General features: G+C 42.1%; 1 protein-coding gene across 1 annotated transcript in view; it reads right to left on the bottom strand.

The window, feature by feature from the left end:
• ZSWIM8 (zinc finger SWIM-type containing 8) overlaps nucleotides 1–23,530 on the bottom strand; it is a 122,546-nt gene that overhangs the window by 42,455 nt on the left and 56,561 nt on the right. The window contains exons 2-6 of the mRNA XM_034775129.1: nucleotides 18,315–18,468; nucleotides 15,707–15,801; nucleotides 5,745–5,917; nucleotides 3,754–3,861; nucleotides 406–487 (exon numbers count right to left, since the gene is read on the bottom strand). Coding sequence (XP_034631020.1) covers nucleotides 406–487; nucleotides 3,754–3,861; nucleotides 5,745–5,917; nucleotides 15,707–15,801; nucleotides 18,315–18,468 — 612 coding nt within the window. The remainder of the gene's footprint in view (nucleotides 1–405; nucleotides 488–3,753; nucleotides 3,862–5,744; nucleotides 5,918–15,706; nucleotides 15,802–18,314; nucleotides 18,469–23,530) is intronic.

The raw sequence follows: 23,530 nt of genomic DNA, 5'->3' as shown, positions 1-23,530 counted from the left end.
ATGCAGTCTACACCCCACAACCCAAGAGATTGCAGGCCGCATATAAGCAATGCACCTTAGCTTCATCCCTTCCAGAAAGCAACAGTCTCAGAACTGTTCATGGGGCCTGGAAACATATTGCAGTCATTGCACAATGGGTTAATGGAAAATATCTTCCATTGAAAATAGCCAAGCTGTGCAGTATCTAAAGATTCCACACCATGCCTTCTCATCAGTCTGCAGCACCAGCAGTTCCCTCCAGCAACTCTGTTTACGCATATACTTATCCCCTTTCCTTGTCTTCCCACAGCAATCTCAGGAGCAGTGTCCCAGTAATTCAGTAACATCACCCAAGGGAGAAATATCTGCTCCCATCTTTGAGGCAGATAACAGAGAATCAGATCAGATAAAAACTATCCAAATTACCTGGGGCTCCACACACTGTGTTGATGGCAGTGGATTGAGATGATAACAGCTCATCCAGTAGGCGCTGAGCAGTAGGAAGAATCTAAAACACAAGAGAAGCATGTTGAACGTGACTTGAAAGTAAATCTGCATGTCTTGCCTTGTCATAACAAACCAAGAAGCTACTCTGATTTTCATTATTGTTACTGAGGAATTGTTGGCTTGTCAGAGCAGTTTAAAAACACTTAAATACAGGTTACCCTTTAAGGCTCCTTTCCTTGTTTTCAACCCAGAGGTTCCTGAATGCCAGACACGTGTAATAGCCCTTTTAAAAAACAGGAGAGTGGAGGGAACGCCATGTGCTATTGCTGATACCATAGTATAACCCTAGTCATTCCACTTTTTCACCTTTCTTCTTTTTAATGTAAACCTTTATGCAAAGTTTGCATCATAGAATTTGCATCCTAACAGGTAAACCAAAGCAACACGGAAAGGAGTGGCTGATCAAACCTTCTGGGGGAGAGTGGGAGACAGCAGTAAAATTCTAAGCTTCTCTTTTGAGTGGCTGCAGTTGAGATGTCACCACCACCATTTTCTTGTAACCACTATATATGGTTCCATTTCTTATCCCCAACTCGTTCCCTAAGAAGCTGAATAGCACTGTCTCCAGGTGATTTGGAGCTTTAAATCCTAGGTTTAGTCCAGCCTTCCTAGGAGCCACAATGCAGGGAGGAAGGCTGGCTTTCCTGATTTTCAAACTAGTACAGAGCTGCAGTCTTGGCTCCATTTGTTACCAGGATTCATGCTCACAATAAGCACAATGGATTATGAAGATAACTCACACTTAAGAGTCATACAACAGAGGGTCAAAGACAGGCCTCCTCTCTCAACCCACCCCCACTTTGCATAGCAAAATGCTGGGGTAAAGGTGATCGTGTACATGAGACTAAAGCATAAAATACTCACTGCACACCCTCCTACATAGTCAGAAATTTGTGAACAATATGGGCCAATCTTCACTTATAAACAAACTGAAGGAAAACAATACCCAGAACTGTTCAGTGGGGACATTTCGTGTCTATGAGGCACCTGGAGAAACATGCTAGGCATTAGGCGCCTCTTGCAGCTTTCCCATTACTATATTTTGCAAGATGCAGAGAGGTGAGAAATCCAAGAGGTGAGAGATCACTTGCTAAGACCACCTCACACATTGAAGGCTGCAGCACTGAGGAATTGCAGCAGGAAGGGAATACTCACTACACGCAACAAGTGCCTGAGGGAGCAATACCTCAGCAAAACAAACTTGTGTGCTTAATTGAAATAGGGAAACTGTGTTCCCCAGTGCAAGAAGCCCTCGGAAGGAGAACTGGGTAACAAATTACAAATGCTCGACATCAGGGCTCTCTCTTTTCACAGCACAGACATCATCTTCAGAGAGATTATCTCAAGAACTCTACCTGTTACATTCATGCTCCAGTTGACCACTTCTCTTCCACATTAGTGAGTAAATAGCTTCCCTGTGGCAATATTTCATCAGCTGGAAATAAGGAGAAAAAGCCACCTCATGTGACACTCCAGCTCTCCGTGGACCACCAGTGGTTCACAGAACCGATGTTTTATATCATATACACAAAGTCCTCACTAGCATCCACATTCAAGACACCTTGATCCCCAACACTCTGGGGGCTGTGGGATGAGTTTGGGGCATTCCCTCCCTTATCGAAGGCCCTTTGGGAAGTGAAAATGATCCAAGATTCTATTAAACAGATTAAGATAGATTTTCCAATAAAGCCTAAAACTTTCCTGTTGGGCAACATCCCGTCAGATCATCTGGTAAAATGGCAATAATTTAATCATCCAGCTGTTCCTGGGGTCACAGCGGGCATGCACTATTGGAGGAGATGATACACCTTCCATTATAGCAACCAGACAGCTCATTCATTGCTAAGGAACAACTGACAGCAGCACTACTCATGTTTCAGGATGCCTTTTTCTAATCACTGCCCAAATACCTAAATCCACAAAATCGGGAGGGAGGCGAGAAAGGCTGGTTCTCTTACATACTCCAGCAGGAAAAAATGTAACTGCTTGTGGTTCACGGTCTATCTACAGCAAAGGGACAGTACCTGTATGTTATTGTCTTTACATTGATGTGATTGCTCTATTTTTTGCTCGTAAGTAGTTTAATACTTTTGGTGGTTGGGGTCTTACTTACATTGTTCTTATTAAAGTTCCATGAGTTACTAAAGATGCTTTGTGCACATTTTGAGTGTCCTAACCCCTAGTGGAAATAAGCTGTGCACCCACTGTGCACTGAATGCACATACATTCAAAAATAGAGGAAGCAGGGGGACTGAGAGGCTTTTCCAGGTTAGCAACCCTTACTCTCAGTTCAAACTTTTCAAGACCTCCTTACATTTACTATAAAAGTAAGAATAAAAAAATATATCACCAACAACAATAAACCTATGTAATTTGCGTGTGTTTCAAGAGGCAAACAGACAACACTTGGCCTTGAAAGGTAAGGGTGTGTGTGGGAGTGAGATTTTCTTTGCCAGCTGAAATTTTCAACCCTTCTCAGCTCCTGACCCACTGGTTAAGAAATACCAGCTTACGTAAAAACCTTACATCTCATCCTCGCTGGTTTGAGTGCAGCCCAGGCTAGTAGAGACCAAAAGTTATTACGATCCAATGACTGTTCAGCAGCCTGTGTGAAAGTACTGTGTTATCCGCATCACAAAGCCCATCATAGTTGTCTCTCTGCTTTGCAAGCCTCAGCAGAGATGGCAAGATTGAACAGCTCAGAATCAGAAACTGAACTATCCTTTCACCCTTACAGGTGAAGTGGTCTCTTTAGATTAGGGCTGAAACACTGGTGAAGCAGGGTGGGGAATCCTTCACTGCCGTTGGCCATGCTGTATATGTTCTGTAGACAGTTCTCAGGGCTGTCAAATCAGGCAGCTTTCATCAGCACTAAATTCATACCCAATAAAGAGGCAACAAACAGTGAATTGTACTTTGAACACTATGCCCTTCCCCCTTGTTAATTTCTTTTGTTTTGGCAGATGTATGATCTTCATAACCAAGAGCTACGCACCTGTTTATGCCCATGTGACATCCAATTTCTTGAGATGACTAAGCATCACTCTCCTCTCCCCTTTTAGGACTCAATTCTAATCCTTTACCGGACAACAAATAACTATTAAACCATGTGGTAAACAACAAAAGAAAGCCTCCCCAGTTATTAGAAAGTGATCACGTACAGTAATTGGCTGTTTGGGAAGGAAAATATTACACACAGAGATCAAAGCAACCCAGGAGGATCTCAGTTTAACAGGGTTCCATTGGTATAGGATTGTCTCTACTTACCTGTTGTGGGAGTTCACTGATCAGGTACTGAGCAAATTTCTGTAGCTGATCTCTCTGCAGCCGAGACAAGGACTCTGAAACAGGTGCTCGCAAGCATACTGCAGATGCCTGGAGAGAGAGGAGAGGAGATGTAAGAATACTATTGTCAACAAGGTCAGACAGAACTAAGCCCTGTCCACCAGATGATTGAATCAGTGCTAGTAACAGCCATGTTTAAGCACAGGTGTTTCCAGCAGGGTCCTAGCACAGGTTCCTGGCTCTATGTGGATATGGATTTTTCTTGTAATCATGTAAGATAATGCTATCTTACATGATTACAAGAAAAATCCATATCCACATAGAGCCAGGAATTTAGGTAGCCTAAATTCAAACCATCTATGGCTTGGTTATATAGAACCTGTTTTTAAGAAAAGGATCCTTGTCATGGAAATTCTGCTAACAGCTGTGCATAAGCTCTGTTGTTGCTAGCAGTTGCACAAACACTGGCAGAGAATTCACAAACAAACCTCTAAAACAGGCCATTATTTTTTAGCTTTTGGCAAAGGAAACAGCTCTGTGGATCACCACTCATTCCACTTACACTGTTAGATGCTTATTCGTTCTAATTCTAAATTCAGTTTCTCTTCATTAGAGGCTTTTAAAAAAATATATTAGAGACAGCAAAAGCCAATTCTATAAATTCTTTCACTGTGCAGAACAAGATCTCCCAGCAGAAGCCACCTAAATGTAAACTGGAATAAAGCAAGAGCATTTCAATGAGTAAGACAGCATTGATAATTGGTTTAGTTCTGAATCTGAGTATGTCTGCATATAGCAATACCCTTTACAAGCAGCTTCCTGTTTGCACTCAGTGTATGCAAACAACACAATATTCTCAATAATAAGCAAAGCCTTTCTGGTGGGAGAGATGCTGGTTAGCTTTTGTCACACAGGGGGCTCCAAACCTTCTTTTACCTAATGCTGTGAATCAGGAAAGCTGCTGCCTACTCTCAGCCTCCCGCACCAACTTTTCAATGGAGAAACCATTTCAGAGCAGAAATTGGGTTTAAAATACTCAGCTGCCACCTGGAGACTAAAGGCAGCAAGTATCAGTTTAAGCTCATGATGATTATCCATTGTGAAATACCACTGATAAACTATTAGTGAATTTCAACAGGTAATTAGCATCTATTTATGTATTCAGAGGGCCTGGGATTGATTAAAAACCACTATGGACCGTAATTGCTCCATGGCAATGCAGAATCTTCTTTTCCTTTCCACAATCAAATCCCTCCTTAAAATGTATTTCTGCAAAGCTTCTCAAAAACAATCCACTAAGCAGATAAATCTGCAACAAAAGACTAGACCCTCCACGTGTATATTTTGTGTGTCTTAACATTATATTCTGCCCGTTTTCAACTGGAGCACCTTGGGGAAAGGAGTGCCTCTTCACTAGGTTTGTACATTGCCATGCATATGGCTGGCACTAATAAAAAAATCAAAACTCACACTTTGGGTGTCAGATTGGTAGGTAGCAGACACCCTACCCACAGCATGTTAAATGAGTGAGTGCATACGAAGACCAAGATTGACTGAAATGCAACTCAGGATGATTGAACAGCACAATAGCTTTCAAATCCCAAGAAATCCCATGCTTGTAAAGACTTCCAGCACAAGATTTACTCCACTGCTGACCCTTGCAGGTTGAAGGAAGAAACATTAGGGAAACATTAAATAGGGCAGAGTGGGATATCTTATCTAATCACAGTGGGATGTACAGTATCAACTTTAGAGTCAAACTGTGAATGCATAGGGCCTGCATTACCATACAAAGACTCCAGTCTCAAAAGCTGCATGACTCACAACTGTCATGCCATTAGATAAGGAACAGTCAAGAATAACTTCACTAGAGAGAACTAAGCAGGGATCACATTATGGAGCTTCTATCCAAAGCCCCTATGTCATTACAGGAAGATACGTAGAAAATGACAGAATTGTATTTAAAGGCCTACGTTGTGTATCCGGAAGAGACAGAGGGCCACGACATGGGCACACCACTTGGCCCCGGCTCCACAGGTACAGCTGCACGAAGTGATCCTGCATCGATCAAACATCACTGCCACGTTGTATGCACCTTTTGGTGGCACCATCTGCGGAGGTACCACTGTGGCACTCAGGTGGAAACCTGTTGGAGAATAGGCCAAAGTTACTGTCCCATGCGCATCAGTGTGTGACACTGTGCAGAATGGAAAGGAACACTTGTGCATGTGCACTTTAACATTGTGCTTTAATGTTAAACAGTAAAGTTCTTCTGATTATTAGAACAGCAATCACACTGGGACAGCAATTTAAGTCAAGTCTCCAGCACTGGGCTCTTCCCATTTGGCTGATGTCAGATGTATATCACATTTTAGAAGCAAGCCATCTACACCTTGAAAGAGATTCAGAAATACCAGTTTTAATCTAAAATGTTAATCTATAGTCAAGGAAAGCCATGCAAGTTTGCACGAAAAATTGTGGAACCTTTATCAGCAGAGATGTTCAAAGCTGGACTAGATACCTGCATTAGGCATGGTTTAGGATGACTTAATTCAGTCCTGCTATATTGAAGATGAATCGGCTAGATGAACCCTCAGATGCTACTGCCAAACCAAATGATTCTAAGAAAAAACTTCTAACCTGATCAACTTTCAGAATGCTGAAATGAGTAAAATAGGGCAGCTCTTTGTTATGCATGAGCACCTGTTAGCACTTATTCCACTACAGAAACCACCAACAAGCCAGGAATTATTGCTCCAGAAGGAGTAAAGGTAAGTCCATGCCTTTTGTATTTTGTGATTTTGTAGATATCCTATTTTTATAACTTGTATTCTCTGGCACTAAAGCATCTTCTTGTATGAAACTAAAATAAATGGTAAAGAGAAATTCCAGTGACCCTTTTAAAAAGAAACCAATCCAATTATTCCATGAGAAAACATTTAATTCCTTCTATTACATATTTACTAGGGATGTCAAGCAATTAAAAAAATTAATCGCAATTAATTGTGCGATTAATCGCATTGTTAAACAATAATAGAATTATTTAAATATTTTTTGATGTTTTCTACATTTTCAAATATATTGATTTCAATTACAACACAGAATACAAAGTGTACAGTGCTCACTTTATATTTATTTTTGCTTACAAATATTTGCACTGTAAAAAACAAAAAAAACAGTATTTTTCAATTCACCTAATACAAAGTACTGTAGTGTAATCTCTATCATGAAAGTTGAACTTACAAAAAAAAACTGCATTCACAAATAAAACAATGTAAAACTTTAGAGCCTACAAGTCCACTCAGTCCTATTTCTTGTTCAGCCAATCGCTCAGACAAACAAGTTCGTTTACATTTGCAGAAGATAATGCTGCCTGCTTCTTGTTCAGAATGTCACCTGAAAGTGAGAACAGAAGTTCACATGGCACTGTTGCAAGATATTTACATGTCAGATGCACTAAAGATTCATATGTCCCTTCATGCTTCAACCACCATTCCAGAGGACATGCTTCCATACTGATGATGGGCTCTGTTCGATTACAATCCAAAGCACTGTGGACCGATGCATGTTCCTTTTCATCATCTAAGTCTGATGCCATCAGCAGAAGGTTGATTTTCTTTTTTGGTGGTTCGGGTTCTGTAGTTTCCGCATTGGAGTGTTGCTCTTTTAAGACTTCTGACAGCATGCACCTCACCTCATCCCTCTCAGATTTTGGAAGGTACTTCAGATTCTTAAACCTTGCGTCGAGTGCTGTAGCTATCTTTAGAAATCTCACTTTGGTACCTTCTTTGCATTTTGTGAAATCTGCAGTGAAAATGTTCTTAAAAGGAACAACATGTGCCGAGTCATCATCCTAGACTGCCATAACATGAAATATATGGCAGAATGTGGGCAAAAAAGAGCCAGAGACATACAATTCTCCCCTCCAAGTAGTTCAGTCACAAATTTAATTAATGCATTATTTTTTTAACAAGCGTCATCAGCATGGAAGCATGTCCTCTGGAATGGTGGTTGACGCATGAAGGGACATACGAATGTTTAGCATATCTGGCACATAAATACCTTGCAATGCTAGCTACAAAAATCCCATGGGGATTCTCACTTTATGGTGACATTGTAAATGTAGGCAGCAGTATCTCCCGTAAATGTAAACAAACTTGTTTTTCTTAGCGATTGGCTGAACAAGAAGTAGGACTGAGTGGACTTGTAGGCTCTAAAGTTTTACAATGTTTTGTTTTTGAGTGCAGTTATGTAACAAAAAAAAATCTACATTTGTAAATTGCACTTTCACAACAAAGAGATTGCACTACAGTACTTGTATGAGGTGAATTGAAAAATACTATTTCTTTTATCATTTTTACAGTGCAAATATTTGTAATCAAAAATAATATAAAGTGAGCACTGTACACTTTGTATTCTGTGTTGTAATTGAAATCAATATATTTGAAAATGTAGAAAACATCCAAAAAATTTAATACATTTAATTGGTATTCTATTGTTTAACAGTGTGATTAAACTGCGATTAATCGCGATTCATTTTTTTGAGTTAATTGTGTGAGTTAACTGCAATTAATCAACAGCCCTAATATTTACGTTCAGGAAGGCTGGAAAAACCTCACTGACCCTTGGCTTCAGGAATAACTACTACATACAGTGCATACACATTCTCTTCATAAGGCAACTTCCTCTACAAATACTGGTTACTCACTGAGATATTTTAAATGCCAGGAGCAGGAAAAAGCTAACAAAGCATGCCAATCCTTTTCAAAAGTCTCTGTCATCTGGACATATCCCTTTTTAGCAATGAATATCAGTCTCAACTCCTTTAATGTAGCCTCAATTAAATTCCTCAGACTTGGTATCTGTGCTCTTTTCTGCTGGACCACCTCCAAAATAATAGTATTCTACCTTGGAGACTCCGACACACTCACTGCCCTGGGATGACAAAAAATTGTATTTTTGGACAGGTATGTAAAATTTTTCTCCCAGAAGCATCACAGTCAGGGTGGGCAAGCAGACCGCACACCCAGGCTACTGAAATTTTATAATGATTTACAAGACTGCTATAATCACTGCACACAATATTCTCTAACAATTCATGTACAGTGTAAGTACCAAGCAAGAGGTACTAATCTCTATGCTAATACAAACTTGCTAGTACCTTGTTTATCTTTTTTATTGCTGCTGTGCACTGGGATTCAAATCCTCCTCCTGATCTGCGTGATTAGTGCATTTGAATGCCACCCAATCACTAAAGTGGCAGAAAAATGTGGAACAAAATCAAAATGAAAGGAAGCATTCACCACAAAATCACCAGCTACAGGTCTAATTTATGCTCTACATTTGGATGCTACAGCTCAAATAGTCTCTTCACTACTCTAGGAAATATATCAGGGGAGACAACAAAAATTAAGCATGTCACAAGTCTGAGCTGCAGCAATACTCAGCTTATGCATGCTAGGAGAGCCATCAGAAGAATTCCAGAGAACAAGGGCGGATGGACATGGTGACACCTTCATGTCAAGAGCTTGTAGTGACATTTTGTGTGTATATGAAGAAAGATCACTTACAGAAGTTTGGGGAGGGGAGAATGGTTCTAATAGCAAAGGAGGAGGAAAGTCCTTTAGTATCTTCAACATTCAATAGCCATTGTACCCAGCCGTTTGCTTAGAAGATCACACTGCATCATAATTGCGATTTCTCCCCTCTGTGCTGGAAAGCATGGGGAGAAGCATGCCCACTGCACACCTGGTTGAGCTGGTCACCTTTTAGAAGGCTATAGAAACACAAAGAACTGTCTCTCTCCCTCTCGCTCTCCACTTTACCCTTATATTTGTCAATATGCCATTTTTCTACACATCCCCAGAAGAGCACATTACAAGGAGCTATATACTCATATACATTCATAACTTCCAAAATCAGGTACAAGAAACGGGAGGTTATCTGCCATCCCTGCAAAAATGCAATGGCTCCAGAAAGCTAGTTATGAGGGAAAGTGCGTAAGTGTTCAGTCAACAAGTATGAAGATCATGTGGCATTTTTTGAGTTTGATACCAAAGAGGATCATTATGAATATCTAAACACCAAACCCTCGAGTTTCTTTCAAATTTGACAGCTAAGAAGAAGGCGTGATCCTCACTGGCAGAACACTCCACACTAATGTTTCTTAGCTCTATCTAAGGCATCTTAACCCAGACCACTAGAGTTGTTAAACTGATGTCTTATGTATATAGCGTCTATTCCTTCACAATAAAGTTGCCATTTTGCTGACTGGTGTTGCTGAGGTTCTATTTGTCCCATAGACTCACGTCAGAAAGGCAGAAGTTTGGAAAGTTACAAGCAAGTGAAAACAGGATTAGAAAGGAAGCATTTATGCCACCTAGCAGTCAGTGCTGCTGTCATTACTGCATTATGAATGTCTCTCTTTACAAGCAAAATGAGGTGAACAGACTGCTTTCAAGTATGTTTTTTTTCATCTTGTAACATGGCAACAATGGGAAGTGCCACTATGAATATGATAAATATGTTGTGTGGGAAGGTAACTCCTTTGTCTCACCAGACTTAGCACTTCCCCCTCTGGCCATGGCGGGCCTGGGGTAAATCAGCCCCACTCTGGGCAGTGTTTGTCTTCCCTCTTCTGTGCTCCTTTGGCCGTATTTTCAGGGTAGCCTCGGGGTCAGCCTACGTGGTGATCCGCCACGAAACAAAAAGAAACTGTCTCACAAACACAAAAACAAAGGGGATACCTTTCCCTGCCTTGTCAGTGGGGCAGGGTGTTGTCCTGTTGCTTGCCTAGGGGTGTCAGTCCTTCCCCTAGCAGACACTCAGGTTTGGTTTCCTCTATGGGAAGGAGCACAGCCTCTCATCCTGGAGAAGCCTATTTCCCTGCTGCCAATAGCCTGTATCTCTCTCTCTCCCACACCTGCTCTCACCAGAGGAGGTGTTTTAAAAGGTCTCAGGCAGCTCTTAATTGGATTCAGGTGTCCCTAAACTGAGGTAACCCCTTCTCAGCTTGTAGGAAAAGGGCCCTTTAACATTCTAGGGCTGACATTACCTCAAGCGGGTCTTACAGGAGGGTGTTCCCTGCCTACCCCACCCCCCTGGGCCCTCTGGTCCTTTTCCTCTGGCCCCTGTCCCATAAGCCCCCTCCCGTCCGTCCCCACCTGTATGCCTCGAGCCGGCTGCACGACCTGCAACCGGTTTGCTTCAGAACTGCACCAAGGGCACATCTGTACATGCTCATGCTCCATACTCTCCATTGCCTCACTCTCGTGTCCTGCCCCGACACTAAGTGACGGAACCTGTTGCCACATAGTTAGGGTGAGGAACCCCGTTGGGCCAGCCTGTATTCTAACCTACTCCCATGGCCCATGGGGATATCAGCTGGCGGCTCCTTCACGGAGTTGTGAAAATGGGCATGTACTGGTGCGGTTCACCTCCATCCCTGACACCTGTCCCTTTTGCAGCATGAGGGAGACCCTGAACATGCCTATCTTGAATGCGCCAGGTTATAGCCCCTATTCTGGCTTCTCCTGGACCTCCTTTTAGGTTTTTGGCTACACTTCTCCCCCCCACCTCTTTATATACACACACACTCTATCTGTGGCCCCACAAAGTTGCAGGACCTGCTCGTCAACCTCCTCTTCGCGATGGCTGAAGTGGCTGTCTATAAAACCAGGGAGAGAATGTTGGCTGACGGAGTTCTCTACAACTGTGGGGCCTATTTCCGGTCCTCCCTGCGTTCATGTCTCCAGGCAGAGTTCCTCTGGGCAGCATCCGCTGGCTTCCTTGACACCTTTGAGGAACCGTGGGCACTGTCCAGGATTCTCTGCTTGGTGTCCTCTTTTGGGTCACTAGTTTTGACCCTTTGACCCTCACCCCCGTCCTTGTTATTTTTCTGTTGCCCACCATCATTATTTGAGCCCCGGGTTCAGTGGATGCTCCCCATAGGCTGCTCTCTACCTTCTGCAACCTAATATGAGCATCTTCTTGCAGCCCTCTGGCCTGACTTTGTCACAGTTGTTAGATGTGTGGTGAGCTCTCTAAATGATCTAAAAATCAAAAAGGAATCATGCCAAAAGTAGAAACATGGATGGATTGCTAAGGAGGATACAAAAGAATAGCACAAACATATAGGGACAAAATCAGAAAAACTAAGGCAAAAAAGGAGTTACATCTAGCAAGGGACATAAAAGGCCATAAAAGTAGTTCTTTAAATGCATTAGGAGCAAGAGAAAGAGGAAGGAAAGCATAGGTCCTCTACTTGGTCAGGAAGGAGAGCTAATAACTGATGACATCAAGACGGCTGAGGTGTTTAATACCTTCGCTAAAAAGGTCAATGGTGACCAGATACTCAACACAATAAATATTACTCGCTAGTGGGAGGGAACACAAGACAAAATAGGGAAAATAGGGAAAAAACAAGTTAAAGAATATTTAGCTATGTTAGATGTGTTCAAGTCAGCAGGGCCTGATAAAATTCATCCTAGGATACTTAAGGAACTAGCTGAAGCCATCTCAGAACTGTTAGTAATTTCTTTGAGAACTCAAGGAGGATGGATGAAGTCTCAGAGGACTGGAGAAGGGCAAATAGAAAACCTATCTTTAAATAAAGGAACAAAGAGGACCTAGGGAATTATAGATTGGTCAGCTTAATTCTGATACATAGAAAGATACTGGAACAAATTAATAAACAATCCATAAGCACCTAGAGGATAATAGCGTTATAAGGAATGATCGGCATGGGTTTGTCAAGAACAAATCATGCCAAACCAATCTAATTTCCTTCTTTGACAAGGTTACTGGCCTACTGGATAGGAAGTAAGCAATACACTTGATGTATCTTGATTTTAGTGAGGCTTTAAGGTGGGTGCATAACTGGTTGAAAGAGGCCCAGTTGCATATAGAGATGAAAAGTCCCTTTACTTTATCTTATGCAGTTTGCCGTCCCCCTTTCCCCTTTTTTTAAAGCCTCCCCATCCTCCTCCACTGGCCCAGTTGTATGATTTTTACTGGCCTTTGTTAATTTTACATTAAGAACATAAGAATGGCCATACTAGTCAGACCAATGGTTGACTGTGTGCTGTGTGCTTCCTTTGTTTTAAACCTGCTGCCTATTTATTTCATCGAGTGACCCTAGTTGTTATGTTATGACTAAGTGAAGGAATAAATAACACTTGCCTATTTCTTCTCCACAGCATTCGTGATTTTATATACTTCTATATCTCCCCCTGCTCCGTCATCTCCCTTCTATGCTGAATGGTGCTAGTCTTTCTAATCTCTCCTCATATAGAAACTGTTCCATACTCCAACTCATTTTTGTTGACCTTCTCTGCCCTTTTCCAATTCTAACTTTTTTTTGAGAGAGAGGCGACCAGAATGGCATGCAGTATTCAAGGAGTGGGCCTACCATGCATTTATATAGTGGCATTATATTTTCTGTTTTATTATCCATCCCTTTCCTAAAGGTTCCCAACATTGCTCTACACTTCCCTGTTGCCCTTTTATTACTAGAACAAGTTTTGATGGTAGCCTCCACACCAGGGCCGCCTAGAGCGGGTTCGGGCCCCAGTGAAAAAAATTTGTCGGGCCCCCCAGCAAGGGCAGACTGGGGGGAAGCTGGGCCCCCTTCCGGACTGCCAGGCCCCAGTAAGGCAACGAGAGGGGGGAAGTCGGGACCCGGTAATCTGTACCGGCTTTCCCCCACACACACACCCGTCGGCCCTGCTCCCCACATTAAATACTTTGTCTTTTTCTGTTGTTAGTTTCCCAGGCATTACTGAATTTCAGCCAATTTCATTTTAACACATTCTGCATTTCTTCGAAGTCCAATAGCTACTGTACGGCTCTTTCTTCAGGTCCCTGTCAGCATTTTAGTCCTGATATCAGTGGTTTGTAAGTGCTCTCAAACTTCAACTGAATCATATTTGGCTCAATTCCACTGATTAGCTCGAGATTAGTCACTGACCTGGTTGATAGCCCATATTCTGCGAATATGAGGAAGCATTGCCTTCTTCCCCAGAGCTCCAACTATTGTTATTACAGTCAGTCTTGGACTAGTTGAAATCCCTTAGGAGCGCTGAGCAGTGGCATTTTTACAGGCTGCCTCTATATGCAAAAAACATTGTGATCTACCTTCCAACTTGCCCATGAGGTCAATAGCAGCAGAGGGCCATTAGGGGCCGTTACAATGCCTTTAGGCTGCTAATGCCATCAGGTCTATAAATCTCTTCCAATCCTGCCCGTGCTATTGAGCAATTTATTTAGTGTCTCACAGAAACCGTGGCATGGATGTAGACTAGCTAACAGACTCAACCCAGACAAGTCTGAGTAATGCTTACAGGATAGAGGAAACAATCAGGGGAAATGGTGGAAATTATGTCACCTCCCTGATAAATGGGAGCCACCTTCACTGACCCTGTATCAGTCCATTACTAAGACCCCTGAAGTTGTCCTTGGTTCTGTTAAAACTTCATGCACGTAAGAGATTCTTCCCATGTGGGCTGCACTAAGTGGACATTCCCTAGAATCCTGCCAGATGCCTTGGTCGTTTTCTCAAATCCCTCTTCCTTGCTTCAACACCCAAGGGGCTGTTTGCCATTCTGCTCTGAGTCAGACATCTCAAAGACCATTTTCTTTTCCCCAGCTTTGTGGCTCCCTTTCAATAGCTTGTCAGGCTGATGGTCCTCTGCTTCTTAATCTGTTCATTTCACATCCATCCAGGGCAAAGCATCTGTCAGCAATGGTGAGATTGAACAGCTCCATACAAATTTCCCTTCCTTGTTGCCACCTTCTCCCATCTTCCGCCTCTATATCACATGCATTCAGCTTCCCCAGTTTCTCAACATCTTCAGCAGATGTGTGAGCCGCTGTAAGTCTTCCTGCATCTTACATTTCATGCATGTGTAGCCCCCTCCTGATTTTGCTCGTCTTCCAGAAACAGCAACACTAAGGGAATGTCTACTCTCCAATCAGAGGTGTAACTGCATGTGTAGGCACAGCAGCAATGAAACCAGGGAAGTACACATTTTACAAACCTGCGTGGGACTTGGGGAAATGTACTCAAGCGGCTAGTCCATGCTGCCAAGGCTTCATTGCTATCATTATTCGAGCTAGCTAGAGCAAAGGCAGCTCACAAATGTCTACAGTGCTAGACTCAAACCTCTGATTACATTGTAAATATTCCCTTGGTCGTCTGCATCTGAGTGTTTTAGCTCTTTCATTTGCCATTCTAAAGTCCTTATTTCTCCTAATTTCTTCCGGTCTAAAATCAGTCTGTGGCCAACTAACTTGATATTCCTTCTTGTCTTGCCTATAAAGAGGAGGGTTGTGGTAATTTTTTCCTAGTAAAGAAATGCAACAAATAAGGATTTGCCTTACAGTAACAAGCAGAAGAACAAGATGAGCATAGCATAGAGGGGGATGAAAACCAGATTTCCTTCCCCTCTTGTAGTACAATTACATACATACAGCCCTCACCTGCATACAAGGATTCATCAGAATTGCACATTTCTTCTCTGCAATACACTTATTTTACTAGCAGCATGAATTTCATCCTGCCATTAGAAAGTCAGATTATATATTAAGTTACTGATAAAGAAGTAGAATATCATGGAGACAAATGCATTTTATGAAACTTCCCCAAGAGATGCTCAGATCTAATTTCAGGGAAGTGCCTGCTTTTCACTCAGTTTTCCACCTGGACTAATGGGGCTCCAAGAAGCAAAGTAACTTGTCCAGAACTCCAACGCAAAGAAGTGCATGGCTCAGCAGGGAGTTTAACCCAGGATGCTTCTTGTTACTGGTCCTCTGTTGTAGACTTTAAACTACAAGAGTCCTTGGGAAAAGAAGGCTCATCTTAAGGCTCTGGTCATACCATTATTCCTTTGTCTGAGATTATAAAATACCTATAGGAGCTCAGATGCAGCATTCTTACCTATCTGCAGAGGGTCTTTGACAGCCCGCATCCGGAACAGCTGCTCCCCCCGCTGGAACTCATCCGCACTGCCATTTGCCAGGCAGGAGTACAACCTAAGCAAAGCAAACATAGTTCCCTTTCAAACACAATCTTCACTGGAAAAAAGCAGAGTTGCATCCCATTCCCAACCTACGGGAGCACTAAGTGTTCACTGCTTTGAATTCATAAGGATAGTTTTAGCCAAGAGACATGAAAGGGTGCAAACTGAAATTTGGAGAATTTGTTTAATTGGTTATTTGGGTAGGTGAGGCATAAGAGATGAGTGACTGCAGTGAAGAGTTCTGCCTCCATAGCACCATAGAGGGAAGATCCATTGTAAGTGGCTCTGTGGTTCTGTATGAGAGAGACAGAGACAGATGCATCATTTAGAAACAGAGTCCAGCTGATGCACCATCCGACCTGGTCATCAGTCTTCCATAATTGTTGTTCTTTATCTTTTGTTTTTGCTAGGGATTTGGGGTGAGTGGGTAGGAATGTTATTTGATCCCCTCGTCTCGAAAATCTGAAGTTCGTATTTTAAGGTTTGGGCCAGCAATTTAATATTGAACACATCTGAAAAAATATTTGGTTCACAAACTATATGAGCAATTCAAATTAAGCTTTAGATTAAAATTTTAAGATTTTGTTAATGGAATTCTTTACAAAATGTCAAGAGCACTTTGCCTCACTTAAACTACATTCATAGCAAATTAAATTTAAAGGGAAATTTATGAACTATTGTTTGTACAGTGCTTTGATCCTGTAAAGAGGCATATATATTTTTATGCAGGCTTAATGCAAATCGACTACACAGATTTTATTTTAAACTTAAAAAAATTCAGCTGGGATGAAGGATGAGAAATTCATTCTTGCTTCACTTTTAAAGTGGAGTCCATCCTTTTCGGTCATTTTTCTCTAACACCTTATCTACAAAAATCATTAATCACTGTCTAACTGATCCTGTGAGTAATCACTGACATTTCTAGACATTTTACCAGGGATGGCAAGTCATTACCAGAGGCGATTTTTTCCCAGGGAAAATCATGGTTTTTACCTCTTTGGGAAAAACTAGTTAGTCACAGTTTAAGGCATTTTTTATTTTAAAAACTGTTTAGTTAATGAACACCACATTATACTTAGTTTTAGTTACATATTCAAATTGTGGTTACACAAGGCAGCACTTTCGCAGATTAATTTAGGATTGTACAAATAAAAATAAAACTGCAGTGGGAGCAATATTAATACACAAGTTATACATGTCATGATTCACATTTCAGTATTTAATCATATATAAACAAAAGTCAAAAACATTTGATTGTATGAAAACCACAGTACAGAGTTGTAGGCTTGAAGTATTAATCAATCAGAAGCATGCAGAGTTGCAGATTATCAGTCTAGGTCCATTTGGGCACACAGCATTCTTTAGCATTCTTTGATGCAGTGGATAGACCGAGTCTATTCCTTAGTTTTGAATGGATGTATCCAAAGTTTGAAAAAAATTGTTCTATGCTTGCTGGACACTAAGCAATTCGCCCCCTCCCCCCCCCCCCCCCACTTTCCTGGTTCAAACTGGGTTTAAGCAGGTATTTATCATACCCTGACCTAAACCAGTTTTTCCCCAGGAAATTGCTAACCCTGCATGTTACCATACAGGCTTTGAAGTTAAACCTTCTTCAGAGACTCAGATTAGCTTTACAGGCCCTTTTTCAGTTCCCAGTGTCCCATTAGGCAAGTTATTGGATGTTTTTTACGGTCATCACATAGTGAAACTAGCTGCCTGTATTCCTCTACAGCTCTACTGTGCACATCTGGGACTCCTCCTCCTGTAGGGACCTTCCCCTGCCTGTGAGAAATGTTTACTCTCATCTAAGTAGTGAAAGGGGGCCCCTTTCTAAAGGAACTCCTGGAGCACTGCTTTACTAGAGGGTTCTGGCTGCACACTGAATGCACACGCTCGCATTCCACAACTGGAGAGATTTACGGGAAATTCCTGAAGAACCACCCGATAGTCAAAATTCCAAAAGAACCGAAAGCAGAAAGATTATTGATCAAATAACCACTGATATATTTGAAACCATGTAAGAAATCAAACCACTTCTCTGGTCAACCACCCAGGAGTTCAGAACCTTTCCAATTCTTGAACTGCTATGACTAAGGGTACGTCTACACAACTAGCAGAAGTGAGTCTCAGAGCCTGGGTCTACAGACTTGGGCTCACACTACAGTGTGTCAACATTCAGGCCTGGGCTGGAGCTTGGACTATGATGGGCTTCAGAGTCCAAGCTCCAGACCAAGCCACAACATTTACACAACTGTTTTTAGCGCCAGAGCGCAAGCCCAAGTCTTAGTCTCACTGCACCCTGAAAGACCGCCACAGGAATTCATGTCTTTCAGAATTTCAGATCTGTTAAATCCTGCCTCTTCAGCAACAGATTCAAACTAGGGAAAAAAACACACAAAATGTGCCTAAGATGCAGGCATTAGAATCGTACCAAGAGAGTGAGAGACCCCAATTTGATCCAGGACTCTCCTGTATTGAGATCAATTTGTTTCAGAGCACAAATGCGACCAGAACAGAATATATTACCTGATGTCCTCCTCGTTCTCTGGGAAGCTCCAGAAGGCAATCCGAAGCTGCAGCTGTTCAGGTACTGGGGGGTAGACTTTCTCCACTACCTCGAATGGAATGTGAAACGCCACCTGCTTTGCAGACAGTTCCACCAGTGGAATCACCAAACCATCTAACAGGACAAGCAATATTAGATACAATTACCCATAGATAGAGCCAAACTAATCAGAGGCTGAAAACAGAAGGAATTAAGCTACTCCTCTTATTTCTCTCCTTCAATTGGGTTTAGATACAAGGGAGTGGCAGCATAAGACTTTTCTGGAGAGTCACCTGCCAATCCAATGTCTGTTCCCAGTCCCAGGGTACAGGAGTTGCACACTCTTGTGAACCCACCTGCTTGTGTGTGGAGAGTTCTGTTGGCCCAATAAAGCTTCAATGACCCAGATGTTTTGTTACCTAGGTGTGCTGAATCATGCCAGACTTTTTATTGAAAAGGTAACAAATTATGTCACATATTTCTGTTCAAACCCTGTGGGGAGTTAGGCTTTTTTTTCCATTTACTAGATGAGAAATTGCATGTTTTCATTCTAGTATAACCCCAAAAACTGCACAAGCCCTCTCTGCTAATTCTGAATCAGTTTAACATACCCAAGGCTGCAGAGACTTCACTAATTATACTGGTGGACACACCTGGCTACGATAGTCAGTGCTATAAAGAGATGCAGATTTTTATTTTAATGTCTGGGGTTCCCCCCATAGGCTCTTCAATGGCCCCAATGAATCCTAATAAGAGGGTTAGTTTCTTTCATATCTAAAAATGCCAATAAGCAAAAACATATCTTCCCTTCCATCCCCAGAAACTTTAAAATGGAGGAAGGATGAGCTTGTGGCTAAAGCAAAGGAAGGGGAGTCAGGAGACCAAGGTTCTAATCCCAGTTTTGTCAGTCTGTTACCTTGGGCTAATCTTACTTTCCCCAACTATAAAATGGACATATTATTTCCTAATTTACAGGAGCTCTGCAAGGCTAAATTGAAATCTGTAAAGTACTCATAGTTCCACATACTCCAGGAGCCTTACTATTGCATGATACATGTGTCTCATGGTAACCAGAAAGAAGAAACTTTCCAAGGGATTCAGCTGCAATACTCTGCCATCTCATGCTCCCCCTTTCCAGAAAATTGGTAAGGAAAAACTGAATTATGATAGGATTTTGTTTATTCCACACAAAATACCACCAATTGTGACTGGTATTAACTGCAGATACACAGACATTAAGTAGGCACTACTGTAGAGTACTCACTTTATATTAATATTTTTTATTACAAATATTTGCACTGTAAAAAAGATGACAAAGTCAAAGCATGAAGGGGGATATAAATATTTAGCTTATCTGGCACGTAAATACCTTGCAATGCCAGCTACCACAGTGCCATGTGAATGCCCGTTCTCCCTTTCAGGTGACGGCGTAAATAAGAAGCAGGCAGCAGTATCTCCCGTAAATGTAAACCAAATTGTTTGTCTTAGTGTTTGGCTGAACAAGAAGCAGGACTGAGTGGACTTGTAGGCTTTTTTTAAGTTGCAGTTACGGTAAAAAAAAATTCTACATTTGTAAGTTGCACTTTCATGATACAGTAAAGAGATTGCACTACAGTACTTGTGAACTGAAAAATACTACTACTTTTGTTTCTTTTTCACAGTGCAAATATTTTTAATAAAAATAATATAAAGTGAGCACTCTACACTTCGTATTCTGTTTGTAATTGAAATCAATATATTTGCAAATGAAGAAAACATACACAAGTATTTATAATAAATTTAAACTGGTATTTTATTATTGTTTAACAGTATGATTAAAACTGTGACTAATCATAATCAATTTTTTAATCAAGTTAATTTGTTTTGAGTTAATCACTTGAGTTAACTGTGATTAATTGACAGCCCTAATAGATACACATCAGTGTATGGTTTTAGTCCTTTCACTGCCACCTCTCTTTAGATTGTTCATTCTTAAGTGAAGGGGCACAGTGCCTCTGCACACATCTATCTAGCACCCAGCGCAATGGAACCCTGATCCTGACTGGGAGCACTTGGTGCTGGGGTAATACAAATATTAAATAATTACCCAAGAACAGAAGTGTCTTATGAAGGGGACGAACCATGCAGTCAGATACATTTTATATATGTAGATCAGCCCATACATTTTTTAGCTATCAGACAAAGGAAATCTGATCCCACAACTACTCAGAGTAGCAGAGATCCAGCCTACCCTGCACTCTGGAAACTGCAGCCCTGGGCCCTAAAACCAGAGATCCCGGAATGGCCTCATCTCCAAGCACCCCACGGCTTTGCTGAGACCCACTCCCATCCCCCCACTGGGACAGCGGCCCTGGTCAGACACTGCCCCCAACCTCCCGCCAAAACCTTCTTTGTCCAGTGCCTAATTAATACAGTTTCTGATATTCCATGTTTTATGTCTCAATCTCCCTAACCAGCTTTTAAACCTCCGCTGGCAGGCAGAATGTAAACCAATCCAGCCCCAGCCTCTCCCTGCCCACCAGCCTCCAGGCAACATTTCAAAGGAAAACCCAAGCACTGATGTCACCAAGCGCTTTCCCTCACTCTGCCCAGAGACAGTCCTCCAGTCAGAACAGTCGGCACTCTTAACTTGAGAGAATGGGATAGGATGGGATGAAAATGCACGCAGCAGAACAGCCAAGATTTCCCCCAACACAAACAGGCCTGTCAAATTGAGGGATTACATGAACACAGATGGAAAGAGCATACACAGCTTCCAAACGTCTACATTTCTGATCATCTGATTACACTGAAATTACTAGACATGCTAAGCAGCATTCCCTTTGATTAGAGGGGCAGTTAATGGAGTCAATCCTTTACAGACTAGCATTGTTTTTCCAAAACCAGAGGGATGTGAAACAGTGACCTTTAATCTGCATTGAAGAGGGGGGGGTCCCTATTTTGTGGTGCATTAATCCCCATCGTTCAATCCAAAAAATCTGAGCATAACTGAATTATGAAGGAAAGGGGGTGTCCCTTCCTTTACATTTAACAGTGAAACCAGAGTTTGGAGGAGGATAGATCAGACCTATTCTCATTTTCGGTCAAGTGCTTCCTACCATCTGGAACTGTCTGGCCTTCAAAACCCCATGGCCATTTTATTTGTGAGACACTATGAAATTTTAAAATCATATTTGTTACTACACTAGGTAAAAATGCAGGCACAAATTAACTCCTGAGATTACTATAACTAAAATATTTTTAAAAAATCATTCCTTTGTCCTTTCAGCAGCACTTAGTACTGAGTCAGTTTTCCCTGTTTGTCTGGGTCTTTCACACAGTGCCAGAGGAGAAGAAAAGATCTAAAAAGTTTGAAATGTGATTATGAAACTGGAAAAGCTGACAAGGGGATCTGGGGGCAAGTGAAGTATCTAAAACAACTTTTAATTAGGGCTAGTCTACACTACCCACCCAGATCGGCGGGTAGAAATCGATCTCTCGGGGATCGATTTATCGCGTCTCATCTAGACGGATAAATCGATCCCCGAATCGACGCACGTACTCCCACCTTGTCAGGAGGAGTAAGCGCCGTCGACAGGGGAGCCGCGGCGGTCGATTTGCTGCTGTCCTCACAGTGGGGTAAGTCAAATAGGATACGTCGAATTCAGCTACGCTATTTGTGTAGCTGAATTTGCGTGTCTTAAATCGATCCCCCCACAGTGTAGACCTAGCCTTAGTATTTTCAAAAAACCTGTTTAGAGGGCAAGTTGAAGCTGTCTCTCTCTAAGTGAATTTAGGGCTGGTGACAAAAACTGAATTGATAACAACTGAATCTCAGTGGAGGCAGTGAATGAGTGCCAGTTATTATGGTGGTTTATGTGATGTGCATATCTACCCACTGGGAGTGGGAATGAGACCATGACATGGATTCACAGGATCGATGCTATGCCCCCAGCTTTGGAATAGTCTTTTGGAATAGCCCCTTCAGAGTGCTCAACCCTCAAGAGATCTCATTCTTTCTTCAGAGTAGGCCACATATCCTTACCACCTCCTGAGACCAAGGGCTTGTCTACACTTAAAACAGTAACCGATGTAGTTAAACCGATCTAATTTTCTAGTGCAGACCAGATCTGAACCTCTGGGGCTTCAGCACTCCTGCTTCACATGGTGAGCTCTGCTCAGTGAGTCCAACTGAGACAGACTCCTGGTAGAGACTTGCACAGTCTTCAGCAACTAATGCACCTCACCCAGTATTTGCAGGGGTACTCAAACAGCTTTTCAAAACAGTAGGGCTTATTAGTCAACTGGCACACAGCATAGGAAATCCTTAGGTTAACAGAAAAATGAAGGTTAAAGCATAGACCATTCTGATCAGCCCAGAGTTCCAGCCAAACTGTAGTGAATTCCACTTTCAGGCTCTCTCTCTCAGACCTTCTTAGGACACATCTACATTTAAAATACTGCATTGGCGCAGCTGCACGGATTCAGCTGCGCCGCTGTAGCACTTTAAGGAAGACGTTCTAAGCTGACAGGAGTGAGTTGTCCCGTCAGTTTAGTTAATCCACCTCCCCGAGAGGTGGCAACTATGTCGGCGGGAGAAGTTCTCCTGCCAACATACTGCTGTCTACATAGGGGGTTAGATCAGTATAACTGCATCACTCAGGGATATGGATTTTTTACACCCCCAAGCAATGTAGTTATACCGATATAGGTCTGTAGTGTAGACCAGAGCTTAGTTCTTCCAGGGCCAACTTAGCCCCCATGTCATGCCTTCCAGTTCTTTGTTCTTGAGCTGGGGGTCTCTGCTTAGCTTCCATGCTGAGTGTGTCAACCCATGGGTCATTGGAGCTTGTATTGTCTCTCTGGACCCCTTGTTGATCTGGATCTGATTCAGCCTGTTCCATAATGACTCTATGGCATAGTCAACACTAGAAAATTGAAGTCGGTTTAACTACATTGCTCAAGGGTGTGAAAAATCTACATCCCTGAATGGCATAGTTAAGCCGACTTAACCACGAGGATAGACAGCATTGGCTGATGAGAGAGTTCTCCCATCACCCTAGCTACCACCTCTCAGGGAGGTAGATAATCTACACTGACAAAGGAACCCCTTCCTTCCATCAGTGTATGTAGTGTCTATATTTCAATTGTTGACAAGCCTTATTTATTCCATCCAGACAGTGAGGACGGAGACACACACACACACACACACACACAC

Source organism: Trachemys scripta, chromosome 7, assembly GCF_013100865.1.
Source record: "Trachemys scripta elegans isolate TJP31775 chromosome 7, CAS_Tse_1.0, whole genome shotgun sequence".
Taxonomy (NCBI): Eukaryota; Metazoa; Chordata; order Testudines; family Emydidae; genus Trachemys; species Trachemys scripta.
Note: the sequence above shows the minus strand (reverse complement) of the source record. Positions and strands in the feature narration are given on the sequence as shown.